Source organism: Scleropages formosus, chromosome 20 (assembly GCF_900964775.1).
Source record: "Scleropages formosus chromosome 20, fSclFor1.1, whole genome shotgun sequence".
Lineage (NCBI taxonomy): Eukaryota > Metazoa > Chordata > Actinopteri > Osteoglossiformes > Osteoglossidae > Scleropages > Scleropages formosus.
Window position 1 is genome coordinate 833,078 of NC_041825.1, and position 14,000 is coordinate 847,077.

At 46.3% G+C, this 14,000-nt stretch overlaps 1 protein-coding gene across 1 annotated transcript in view; it reads left to right on the forward strand.

The window, feature by feature from the left end:
- Positions 1-1,009: 1,009 nt before the first annotated feature.
- Positions 1,010-14,000, forward strand: part of LOC108919910 (SH3 and cysteine-rich domain-containing protein 2-like) — a 35,728-nt gene continuing 22,737 nt past the window's right edge. Inside the window, exon 1 of the mRNA XM_018728307.2 lies at positions 1,010-1,756. Within this exon, the coding sequence (XP_018583823.1) occupies positions 1,652-1,756 (105 nt within the window). The 5' untranslated portion in view covers positions 1,010-1,651. The remainder of the gene's footprint in view (positions 1,757-14,000) is intronic.

Genomic DNA, 14,000 nt, shown 5'->3' on the forward strand with positions numbered 1-14,000 from the left:
CGCCAAGGGCAACGCGGTGACATAACGGGCTGGAGACGGGGTGCGCGAGCACATCGCCATGTGTGGTCCTTTGCAGCGCTTTATGTCCAGGAGCCGCAGACGGAACTTTGGAGACATTTGGACGAGAGAAGCAGCGCAGCTCGAATTCGCAACCGGGTCGGAACCCGGTGGGCGGCAGCGCAGCGCGGGGGGTGACTCACGATCTCCCCAGATACCCCCCCGAGCGCGTCGCTGCGCGTCATAGACATAACGAGGGGGGCGGGGTTGAGTGGGGAGCACGAGCCCACAACGCCCCCACACACAAACTGCGTTCAAGCAGCGCTGCTGTTCAGCCGCACCCCCCACTCGCATCCCCCCCCAGCTCGGCAGCAGTATTTAGGCTCCTGGTGTAGTACCCTGGATCAAGGTACTTACCCAGAGTTACTTCAGCGAGAACACCCTGCTACATACTAGGTAAATGTCCGAGCGAAACTGGTCATCTAACGTGGTAAAAAGTGGTAAGGCGCCTTGGACGGTGGCGTCAATTCAGTGATGCGCGCTGTTGTGCTTCAAATTACTGTTGCTCACCTTGTTGTAAAATAAATAGGTCCTATTTTAGGCTCTCCCGTGATGAAATATTTCCTTATGAACTCTATTTTAGGTGTTTATTACACTCCACCCCCCGCTTCTCTTCCAACTTACCACAAAGCATCTTGTCCGCCTCCAGTTAACGTAATACGACCGCTATTTATATACATGGACGATTATGACATGTTTAAAGTTGAACAACTGCTCGTAATACTTAATATCCACTGAGATGAGGTTTATTACCTCAGTTTGTCACCAAAACAGAGACGTGCGCTTTGAATTCGCCCCTTTGCACTGACGTTTGACCCCCTTAGCCAATAGAAGTGCAGCTCTGCGTCAATATTAGCATAGAAGGTTAGGGTCGGTCCAATGAGCGACCGGCCCTGAGCGGAGGGGCAGGCGCGGGGGGGTGTGTGTAGTTAAATGAGCCTCGTGCCAAGACGCGCGCGGTGGAGGGCTCGCGCTATTGAGTGCTGACGGGGATAGCGAAGGCATCAGCGGAAGGTGGTATTGTCGTTACAGTATCCTCTTAGTAAGTTAGTTAGTTCTAAGTTAGAAAGGGATGTTTTGTTTTCTCATTCATCAGTTCGCTGTAACGAGAAGGAGAACCTCTTAACGACCGTCCGCGTGCTGCGCGTTCGGATTGCATTGCGGCGCAGCGTCTCGCTCGTGAACTGAAGTGACTTTTCCCTCCGAAACTGACCCGCCGTCATGTCATCATCCCATGCAGCTTTTTAAAATGGTATTTATTTATTGTTAACTTTTTTTTTTTTCCCACGAATGATGTGCAAGTGTTTTCCTTTCTTGCTCGCGGAACAACGGATTCGTCACGGTTCCCTTATCCTGGCTGTTAGCGCCACGTGAAGTGATTAACCGAAGGTGTTTCGCGCGTGACCAGCGAACGAGGACGAGCAGCAGCAGCAGCAGCAGCAGGCGACATCATAAATGCGCGGAACTTAGCGTCGCTCCGACGGCTCTTCCTCCTGTCCTGCGCACGCGACGTCGTCCACGCGAGGCGCCTTCACAAGCGGTGACCCGCCTTCACACGCGGTGACCCGCCGCCGCCGGGCGCTGAAGTGAAGAGATGACGGAGATGAGCGAGAAGGAGAACGAGCCGCAGAGTCTGGAGCCGCAGAGCCTGGAGCCGCTGCGCTCGCTGGGCTCCGTGTCCGTGCAGCCCGAGTCCAAGGTAAGAACCCAACACGAGACGAGGAGGACGAGAGACACTCGGTCGCACTGCAACAAGCAAGGGACTGTGTGTGTGTGTGTGTGTGTGTGTGTGTGTGTGTGTGTGTGTGTGTGAGAGAGAGGTGGACGGGACTCGTTTAGCGGCTTTGCGCGTGCGCTGTCCTCACATTATAAGATACATAGAACTTGTGTTCTGCCGGCGGTGCTTCTTCTTTCCACGTTGCAGTTCGTCTAGCCCCTGGATACTACGGTACAGTACCCTGGCCTGGGTAGTACAGTGTATATTACCCCGGATAGCGTGGTAAAGTGCCCGGCCGGTGTACGGTGTAGTGCAGCGCCCCAACCAGGGAAGAACTCGGGTTGAGACTGAGCACAAACTGAATCATCATCATGTCAACAGTTTGCTGGAAATCCATTTGTCCCTACGAATGGAATTCATCATTGCTTGTGACAAATGAAATCGTCTTCATAATCATGTTCCTCTCACACGTTTGAGGGAAAAGTGAGGAATTTATGAAAAATAGAATTGCAAGAGTCTTTTTGGTTTCTGTCTTCGAGTTTCAACTGCTGTGTCCTTACAAAAAGTGTACAAGGTAAAGAGGAGCTCTGTGCGGTAAACGCCGGTAAAACGGCTCCGCTTTAACTGAACTGTACCAGCGCAGCGAATATTTCTGCATCATCATCGCAACACTGGCTAAATTATTCAGGATCATTTCAGCTCTGTGTCACTTCTGAATAATGTAGGAGTCACTGGACAATGTCTAAGTTATGATTTGCACAATGAAGACTAGTTTACATTCCTAAGTTCACATGCACGTTATATTTTTTTTTTTCCCCAATTAACATGAAGCAGGAAAACATTTTCATACTGTTCACGGCGCAAGGTTTCAGCTTGTACGCTTCCTGGCTGTTTTCTTCATCTGAGAATCTACGGAAGAGAGAAAGCAACCCAGGAACTCCGGATATTATGGTCACCGTTCATGCGATCTGCGACAAATAGTCGTTTCTTTTCTAGGGCCATAAGTGGCATCTGTGTGACTGTGAACGTTACTAGGAGCACCGTATATGATGGTAATCCTGGTACTTTCCCGAGGGCAATCGGAGCGCTGCGCACAATTAATAGCTGCACACAGCACATTTTCAGAAAAAAGTCGTTCTGCGCTTTTGCATCGGGTTCCATTGGCTGAGAATATCTTCGGTTCCATTTGTGAGCCCCTCCTCTCATTGAAACCATAGAGGGCACCTCTTTGGAGCGAGCTGCAGTGTACATTACCGTCACTGGAATATGTAGATCCAGATGTACCAGCATATTTAGGGTAAAGCTTAATGGAAAGCAGGAGATGTGCTCAATGGGGGTTGGACATCACAGGATGTAAAACCCCCCCCATACCAGCTTCTGCATGGATGCAGAAGTGTCTTGATGAAAGCTTCAGTGCATGAGAGCTGGAAAGAAAGCAGAGACTGGCACTTGTGGAGCTCTTTCATCGCGCTGCAAGATACGTTATGTGGAGATACTGTCACTTTGATTCTGGGGTTACTAAAGCCCTCCATGTACATGTCACACTGATTGCCTGACTGCTGTCCCATCCGGGGTTGTACCTTGCCGCGTGCTTCTGGGGTGAGCAATGGACTGCTCTGATTCTGCATTGGACATTTGGTTGTTGATGATGGATGGATGGATGAAACTTTTTTAAATTGAAAAATGCATTTCTTTCATTTGATCTATTTTTGTTTTACAGGCATCAGGTTTGATTTTTGGTTCAAAGCATTTAAGATGGTGTTTGAAATGTAGTGTTGATTTTTGCTTTTTTTTTTTTTTTTTTTTTTAAAACTACAGAACAAATGTTACATAAACCTGATAGTTGATTGTGGCTGTAGAGTGGTGCACTGCCATTCTCAAAATTATAACCCAAAATAGCAGTAGAAACATCTCCACTGTGTCTCCTGTACATCCACAGAGTGGTGCAATATGGTCTGTGGTGTAGTATTCAGTTCATCCTCAGGACAAAGTTGCATGGATCTATTTGCAAAGAATTCAAGGTTGTATCGGAAGACACAACCAGTCAACACTTTGCACCGGTAACGATGGAGAGTGAAGGCCAAGGCCATGGACTGTGTTTAGAGTGGAGGAGCTCTCATGTGTTCCACCCCCCCCCCCCCATCCTGCCACCCTCTCGTATTCAAGTCTTTTGTGACACTACACCATCTTTGGAGAATAACCGCGTCTTCCCACTCTCGAGACAACGATACAGTATTTATTGACAGAGTAAACCCTTGTCCCTTTCCGGCTCCAAAGAACATCCAAGGTGTTAACAGTGACTTGTTTGGGGGGGGGGGGGTTGTACGTCATCACGTCTGCCAGTTGGGCAAAAAGCAGGCACTTGGGTCCTGTGGAGCTCTTCAGGCTTCATACTCCATTGTGGAAACAATGATACTCCTGAGGCCTGGAGGTGCTGCACACGAGAGGAGACCTAGCAGCCAATAAGTTCAGTTCCTAAATGCAGTACACTGCTTGTTGCTGGTGTTTTAACACTAATTCTGTTTTGTGGGCATGTTCAAATATATGTTCTAATGTGCCACTGTGTGCTGTATGTTACACTAGAATAATATGAACAGATATTTCATATGAATGTACATATGAACAGATGAGTAGGGATAATGGAAAAAGGGATTTGTTTAATGACGAATTACTAGAACAGTTTTTTTTTTTTTTTTTTAATATATATAAAACCTTTATACAGCTACATGTGGTGCACACTGCTTCATATGGTGGAAATGGGGAAAAGTGACATTGACTGTACTCTAGAACTGTGTGTGTGCTTCCAAATCTCTCCTGTTGATGTACTGCACTCATATTTTTCTCTTGGAGAAAAGCATCTGCTAAATGAATAAATGTAAAGAAAAATCACATTTTAAATAACACTGAGTCAAGATTTTGACACCTTTGCATAAATCCTTTACTTTGAGTTTGGTTGGAACTCGATCAGTTGGTTACAGTGGGTGGAAGATGTTCAGAAAGACTCAGCCAATGGGTAGCTCACTTCCATCAGTAAGATAGTGCTACAGATTAATTGCAGGTCTTTCAACCAGATTTTTTTCCAGTGAGAACAGTAGTGTTATCACCTTAACTACAGTTCATAAGATCACCACTGTTTACTATGAATGACTTAAGGTTGATTTTTCTAAAGAGTACCACAAACAGTGTAGAGAGGTGCAGCACTTGATAAACTCTAACAGCCTCCACTGCATCATTGTGTTTCATCCCCCAAACAGTGATGATGTGACTTCAACTAAGAATCACATTCTTGTTACAAGTAGTAATCTGAGTTCAGTGCATGGAAAGATATCACTGGAACAGGCAAGTTAGTGTATGGGTCAAGTGTTGCTTCCCACTTGGACCCAGGTTCAAATCCCTCCTTCTCCTCTAGTACTGTTGAGCAAAGTGGTTACCCTTAAATTGTTGTGCTAAAGTTGTATACACTGGTAAATCACTTAAAATAGCTTAACACTATGAGCCACTTTGGAGAAAACTGTCAGCAAAATAAGCAAATAAAGGCTGGATCATATAGCCTCTGCTGCCTTAATGTGGAAAGGTTATGTGCTGTACAAGTGATTCAAAGGCCCTTAGCTATTTTTTTTACCTTTAGTTAGCTTTTTAACTGTACACTCAAGTCTCTGCGTCTCTCGGCATTGAAGCCATGAGCCAGTCCTGCAGATGCTTACTGCATAACATCTGTACGATCCGCCCGTCTCTCAACACGCGGTACAGAGGTTCTTGTGCACAGCTCCTGCTCCAGGCCATGGAGACATTCCAGCAGCACCACTGCCACTCCCTCCTGTCCTATGAGACCCAGTTCACCCAGGTCCAGCAACAATGGTGGTATTGCACCAGCTACACTGAGCTTTGAAAGCTCTTTGCCTGTTGTGAAATGGTCTTTTATTTACTCTATGGTGCGTGTTGCTTTGGAGAAAAGCTTTTGCAAAATGAATACATGCAATGTAAAACATGACTGCAGAATATTGATCTTATGGGAAAATGGCTTCACTGAATCAGTGGTCAATTTTTTAGTAATTTTTTGAGCAAGTCTGCCCTGTAGTAAAATAATTTTTAAATTTTTGAACATGTTTTGTGCAGATTTGCTTGCAAAAATCAACTGATGGAAAATATATTGCTTGGAGCAAAGGGCTACCTCCTCCTCTGCTAAGAAGTGCACGGCCTGCAGTCAGTCGGCCCTGCACAGGAAAGAGGATTTGGACGACAGAGGGTTTCGATTTCATCATCTTGGTGTTGGCCATGACTAAGACACTTAGGCAAAGGTGATGTAAGGACAGCACAGTTAATGTGGCAGCACAGTATGTATGAAGGACTGCAGTGGGATTGCTTGGAATAAAATTCCAAAAGCAGGACTGCCCTAATGATGCTTTGCAGAAAACAGAGCAAGTGTTCTAAGGACATAAAAGATAATTCTTAGAGGTTTGGATGAACTTCAGAAAAAGCTGGACATTTATTTCAGTACTCCATAGGTATTTTATTCAGACATGGTGCTGATTTTAAGACATCTAGGCAAACACTGGGTTTCTTTACATTTAAACAATACACTAGACTGTATCAGTAACTCGAGAGAGCACTTATGGATTCCATCATGGTCCATGGTATTGTACGTTTTATACATGGAATATATCCATTTGCTTCTGATTGTATCAAGTTAAATTCAAAATATTGATTCAAAATAAATCCACTTGGTTTGTGTGTTACTACACCTCGGCACATGTTTCCTAGCACAGGGCAGAGGTACGAGTTTCCGAAGAGTCACAGTTTGGCCAATTGGTCTCCATCGCTACGAGCAGCTGCTCAGGAGATGGACACTGTGCCCACCTCGACCGTCATAGCAACATCATGGGTGGCCAAAATATTTCATCATGTTTCATAGTTTGTAAGTACCAGAAAGATTTGCTGTGGAAAATACTCAAGCTTAGACAGCCATTGAAGTGACTCTTGCCTGCCTGCCTTCCAAGTGCATTTTGGGAGGGAGCGAGCAGAAATAAGCACTCATAGACCCAATCCTCTTCAGTTATTTCACCCTCCTCCGTTTGAAACCCAAGGTTGGTTGAGGAACCTGAGAGCAGATGTGCGAGGGCTTGGTATGAATCACATTGCAAGGAGTGAGGTGACTTGATGTCTGTGGTGCTGAATTCTCCATGCCATGATGATGGTGATGAACCACCAGCTGGCTTCTATGTCACACCCTTTGCTCTAGCTGGTTAAAACAGACTTTACCATAGTTTGAGGTGCCTTTGTCAAGGCACAGAAGTGTAGGTTACAACATGGATCTAGAACATGTAACTTACAACGCATGGGTCTTGAACCGGCAACTTTATGGTTAAAAATGCCTGACCTCAACACCTACTGAATGGACGCTCTTTGGGAGAGATTTCCAGCAGCTTTTTTGCCCATCGGTGGCATTTTTGATTTTGTGGCGCTGTAATATGTGACGAGGGGGGCGCGGTGGCACAGTGGGTTGGACCGGGTCCTGCTCTCCGGGGGGTCTGGGGTTCGCGTCCCACTTGGGGTGCCTTGCGACGGCCTGGCGTCCTGTCCTGGGTGTGTCCCCTCCCCCTCCAGCCTTATGCCCTGTGTTGCCAGGTTAGGCTCCGGTTCCCAGTGACCCCATATGGGACAAGCGGTTCAGAGAGTGTGTGTGTGTGTGTGTGTGTGTGTGTGTGTGTGTGTGTGTGTGTGTGTGTGTGTAAAATATGTGACTTATAGATCTAAACTGATGCACAGTGATCTCCTTTTATTGGACTAATTTTGTTTTTCAGTTCCTTAGCATTAAATGGTGTGAGAAGACCTGAAAAACCTGCTGGATGCAGCATGCCAGGACCAGGGATTAAAGGGTCCCCAGTAAAACTACAGTGTTGGGTACAAAAAACATACACTGATCACATATGATTAGTTTAAAAAAACTATAATAAATTTTCAAAAATGCGATGCGATGTCATTGTCTAGGCCAAGACCGACTACGATAACAGCAGCAGGTAGTGTAGTGGCTGCAGGTATCACCTTGCAATGGAAAGACAGAAATTTTAATCCCACCTCCATCTGCAACTTTAAGTTTCTCCAGTAAAAAAAAAAAAAAAAATTACCCAGCTGTAGAAATGGGTCAAGTAGCTTAAAGTTGTTTGAGAGAAAAGCATCAGCCAAATAAAAATAAATGAGTCTTTGATAGCGGGAAGAGTCTAGAGTTGGTTTTTCGTTTTATTCTAGTGAGTTCAGTGTTCTAGTCTCTCCACAGGATTTTTATTTTCCTTTGTCTTGAACTAAAAGGTTTTCTTCCTTCTCTTTGTTTATTTGTGGCATTCTTGTCAATTTTTCATATGGGACACAAACAATAAAGTCAATAAGTCCACTTAGCACAGCACCTTGTCACTCTCTGAACCTCTTACACCCCAAGGTGTCACAATGATAAGTTCTGTTTTTACTTCGTCTCGGAGGTAAAATTAGTCTTCGCGTTACGTCCCAGCAGATGTGTGGAGGACAAGGCTTAGTTCTCATGATTGATACAACAAATTATGTCGCTCTGTTTCAGAAATCAATAAACATCCTGCATCTTTCATTTTTGTAAAAAGCAAATATATAAAGTACAAAAGAGGCCAAGTGAATAAAAAAGCAAAACCCCTTATAATGAAATTAGGCTCTGATTATGTCTGATGAAATAACCCAGTGTCAAGAAGACAAGTAAAAACAGGGTAAAACGCAACACATTCAGATGCAGCTGGACTACAGTTTCTGCACGTAGGCAAGCTGTCTTCAGCCATCAAGGCTTTTTCCACATATCCTCTTACTTGTAGCTATTTGCTACATCCCAACAGAGAACCGGAAAATTGAATACTGTACATACTCAGTTAAACAGCTCTGACGTGTTAGAGTCTGGGATGTTAGAGCAACGTAAACATATTTCCTACTAGCAAACAGATCACATGGAGAACAGAAAATACACACGCACACACCATCTGAAACCGCTTGTCCCGGGCGGGGGGCGCAGCGAGCCAGAACCTAACCTGGCAACACAGGACGCAAGGCCGGAGGGGGAGGGGACGCACCTAGGACGGGATGCCAGTCCACCACAAGGCACCCCAAGCGGGACCCAGCGGACCCGGCCAAACCCGCTGCACCACCACACCCCCCAAATGAACAGAAAATAGTGTGTTACAAATTTTTGAAATTTGATGTTTGATATTGTTACTCAGAATACATCATATTAAGACAAATTGCCGTGTTTTATATTTATTACCATAAAAAGATGCAGACAGTGTATTTGCTGGGTAACACATTATAGTCAACACTGTAGAAAACTTCAGTGGCCAAAGAAAGGTTTAGGTTTAAAATGTACAGAATTGATCCACTAAGTTAATTTTGGACTTTTGTCAATGATTCACCCTTTCCGTCGTATTCCATGACTTGTCAGATACTGTTACCGATAAAATACTTTACCGATTATTTCAGTTCTGAGGCAGTTCTTTTGTCTGAAGCTTCTTTGTCCATAATTTGCCCTATTCGCGCAGTGGGATGTTGTATTTCTACCTTTTCTGCTGTAGTGGCTCCCTGGGACCCAGCGAACAACATCCTCGTTACAAATCCGCCTCCCCACTGCTGATGAAACCTACTCTTGAGTGTGTTGGCAATAATTGTCAATCTGCATATTGAGAGAGTGAAAGACTTACTTTTAGCCCGTAAGAACAGTGCACTGATCGCCGTGAGCGTAGTCATGAGTGCCATGACCTTGACTTGTGACACCACGCTGTAGGGCTCAGAAAGGCTGAGAAAAGGAATCCGACACGCTTCGGCTTTCATCCAACAAAATCGCTTGTACATATGATCGACGGAGCTCAGCTCTAAATGCGGAGCCCCTTCTCTTCTAAGAATGTGTGTATTAAGTTTCTTCCTATAAAGATGCGGTTGGTTGAAGATGACGGGACAGAAAGGGGCACCGTGCTAAAAGTCAGGAGGAGGTACTTACTCTGCTGTGTCGCAGACGCAGGTAAACATCATGCCCTTTTTAGAAGGGCCCTCCCCTCAACGTGGGATTAATGCATGTCTCGCAATCCTCAGCCGAGCCCGACTCCTGCTTTCCCGTTTGTCCACGCTCACGGTCGGGCTTGTAGGCCAGTAACCCATGCAGCTGCGTAGAGCCGCAGCGGAGATTTAGCACTCGCCACTAACGTAACCGCGTCGTTCCGCCCCATTGATGCGAGAGGGGCCTTATCTCTTTTACAGTTTTCACCATGTCTCAGCACAACACGGCAATGATGTTTGAAGTGCGGCAAAGCAGGCCTTCTGTGATCATCGGAGTGCCGAATCAGCGTTCGTTGTTGGGCGCTCGGTGCACCAAAGACTCGTTTTGATTTTGCAAAGCTGCACATTTTTTTTAGCTGCAAGACTATACTGCGGTCAAGTTACAACAGCATGACGTTTCAAGGTAAAGCCAGTGAAGGACAGCTTCTGAGCATCCGTACATGTGCCAGGGGTGATTTGAAGGGTCTGGCAGCGGTCAGCATGTAAAGCACACGCGACGCAGTGATCGTGGAGCAGCACGTGCATCCGATTTGTGCAGGAAGAGGGACCGGTGTTGATGGTGAGATGGCTGAAAATGGGGAGCACCACCCTCTCCCTGCTCCAGAATCACAAGAGTCACTCCAAATGCGGTAGATTGCCACACGTTACATCCAATTCCAGGACGACAGTCAGAGGACTGTCTTTTCATCAGGTTCTCATTACTACCAGCCATTCATCACTAGTCTCTTTTGAGTCACAGCGACCCACCAGTACAAAAACAACACTTGTGCCTTTCCTGGAGGACTCCCTGCGTGTTCCTCGAATGGCCAAAATAAGACCGTGAACATGGCATGACACCAATTTGTCGGCTGAGAAAGCAGGTATCTTGGCGGCTGAGGGCACTGATCTGTGTCCCAGGAGGGGCCCTGCTTGTGTATTATTGAGCAGCATACTGGAGCTGAATTTACCCAGGCAGGATACTCCAGTATAAAGGATACCTTCAATGTGTTCAATGATATTAAGTTATAATTGCCGAAGGAGACACGTTTGTTAGTGGAACGGCTGGAAGAACTGCTTGCCTGGTCAGGAAACATGTTTGCCGCAAACATCTGCGTTGCTGCTTGGAAGGGCAGCGCAGGGAATTGTACCCTGGGGAAAAGGATCAGATTTTAGCGGACAGTAGTGTCTTTGCTCCCTGCTCATGGGACACAACACTTGCTCTGGGAAAAGGCACACAGGCGTCCAGTCGGGATGTGCGCTCCAGCTCAAAGGGTTCATACACTCCTGGTCCAGAAGCACGAGGTAAATGGATGTTTTCTTCGCACATGCTAATGTTGAGAAAGGGAGTGGATTTCAGCAATAACTGAGGTAATAGCTAAAGTCAAAAGCATGGTAATCAAAGATCTATTTGATGCAGTATGTGGAAGCAGTGAGGAAATGATGGGTCGGTGTACTATTTTAGATTTTACATGATTACATACCTTTCAAAATTGCCCTTTTTTTTTTTTTTTTTTTTTTTAATAAACCCTCTCATTTCACCCTCAGCCCCTTCATTTTTGGGCACAGTGCTTTCCCTTCTCTGTATATTCTTTCGGAGAATATCTTGCAACGCCTTTCCACCGTGCCTTTGCCAGAGGCCACTTGCCCGTCTGCAGGAGAGCCGCCGCTGCCTCCTCGCACTCTAAGGCCAAAACACCTCCGGCAGATGGCAAGGCGACCGTGATCGTAGCGCAACTCACTTTATCTGTTGTGCCCCTAAGAGTCATACTTAAATGATATGCCTCAGTAGATATCCAGCTGTGTGGCCAAAGAGGTGGAAAATGGCAAATTTTGCAAGGCCCTTTGGACGCAGGCATTTGTCACGGAGGCGCACTGGTTCACCTTAGCGAAACAGCAAGGCTCTCTTCTGAGAGCATCGGCCAGAGCCCAGTGAGCCTCATACATTCTCTGTTTCATTATATCTCAGTTCCCTGCACGGTGGCTCGTGTGCCCACCGCGATGGCCCTGCATGTGGGGGGGGGGGGGGGGTTATCTTTGGACACGTAACGCCACGCAGCGATGGGCGCGAGTGCCGATGGGGAGCGCTGGTTTCTGAACATGCCGAAGAGCCTGCTTTGACCTGATGCGAACCTGCACCGCCTACCTTGCATCACACTCCAGTCACATGCAGCAGCACAGAGGGAAGAACATGAGAAATATTGTGACACATGTTCCAGTCACAGTGGGCAGCTGACACATCCAGGCTTCTTCTTTGGTCTGCGGTTCGATCCCCTAGTTAGATCTAAGCAGACCACCAGGTCCCGAAGTGTATGGATTGCTGAGGACAATTGCTGAGTGGCTCTCATACCTTCTTGCCTTTTTCCAGCTCCACGCTGCTTTGGGTACTTGACTCTCAAAGTAGAGAGAGGCACAGACAGTGATTGGCCAGTAATGGTCCGTGGGGACAAGTGACAGGGAAGAGGAAGTAGCTGGCCGTCATCATTAGCTCCACTTTCCCGTCACTCTGCCATCCACTGTGCGTCTCTGCATCCGAAATCTCAGAAAGACACTTGTCTGCATTCTTGAGACTGCAAATTCTACAGCAGTGAAATGAGACCGAGAGCAACAACGCAGCCTTCAGCCCCTCCTGTTTCTGCACATCCCACTTTAGCTGATGGCTCCATTGTCTCAAATCTCACTACGTACTGATATTAGAGCTTGTCTAATTTTTCTCTAATAAAGGGTAAGCTGTTAGAAGTCAAGGGGCGTTTCTTGTGACAGGGGGCTCAGTTGCTTATCTCTTTGTGTCTGACTTTCCTTTTCCGCCCTTGCATGGTCTCAATCCCGTTACTGAGCTTCATTCTTAGAAAGCACCTTCTAGCTGCAGTGCCTTGTGAGACATCGTCTTAGCTCTTGGAATTTTCATTGTGTTGCAGAAGTCATCATCCTGTCAGTGGTGGAACTGACGTTTATCATCATTTCTGCTAACATTGTGGCAAAGACAGGTTAAGAGAGCTACAACTGTATGAGATTTTGTGTGCGTGCGTGCGGCACTGCAGCTCTTGCAGCTTTCAGAACAAGTGAGCTCAGTGTTGACCTTTACCTCAAGCTCCTGACTGTATCAAGGTGGGGGGGAGTAGGTATCTGGGTCTTTACCCCTTTCTGCCCTCTGGTCCTGCACCGTAGCCGTCTGTAACCCTTCGTGTCCCTTTGTACTTTGTATTCTTGTGTATTGCTCCTTACACCTCTGCTGTATATCCTCCCACCCCCTTCGTTGCCTTCACACTCTGCTCTGTGCTGTTCCACGCTGCTCTGTGTCCTTCGCTTCAAACAACAACATTCACATTCAGAACAATCCACCATGTTTGCAGCCTACTCAAAATCATCATTGCTAGCCAAACTGAAAGACATAAACATGAAGATTTTAGTTGCAGGTAAAGGTGCAGAAGCTCCATCGTTTATCGAAGAGCGACTCTTCCTTCTAGGGCTCTTTAGTCCTTCGTGTTTTGGACCTTCACTACAACACTGCGTCTGCCCTCAAGGCACAAAGTGTCTTTGCATCGGCCGCCAGTGTGTCTAATGTTCAACAGTAACCCTAGACTTTTTAACATAAACATACACCATATGACATAGCAGTTTAGTGTAAAGACAGTCTTTTTGTGCTTATTGTTAATTATTATTTTACTGATAGTTATTGTGCAGTGACTCAGTGTGTGAGAGATAAAAGTTGACCATCTGAGGAGAAGAGGATGCAGCGGCTCTGAGTAATACATCGAAGGGACGAGGAGGGGCTGAGACGAAGGTCTGGCCTTTCAGGGAGCTGCACTGGCAGCGTCAGCATTGCGACCCTACCGGAGTTCTACTGTATCAAATTGTATTTTTGCTGAGATGTACGTCGCTTTGGAGAAGAGCGTCTGCTAAATGAATGAATGTAAATGTAAATAAATGTACCGGAGTCCTACCGGAGCTGTACCACACTACATTGCACACAGTGATGGAGGACACAGGGACGGCAGGAGATGCTCCGTTGGCACGTGTTTACAAAGTGGGAAGGAGCTCTGAGAGGTTACAGTGTAACCCGTACAAGTGCTCTGGTCGTGTTTATTCTGCAAAGTGCTCTTTGCCCTGAAGCACCTGACGTGAAGAAAAACATTCTTCCTATACAAGACAGGAAACAAAGAAGCCATACTCCTGAAAATAGTGTCTATTAGTT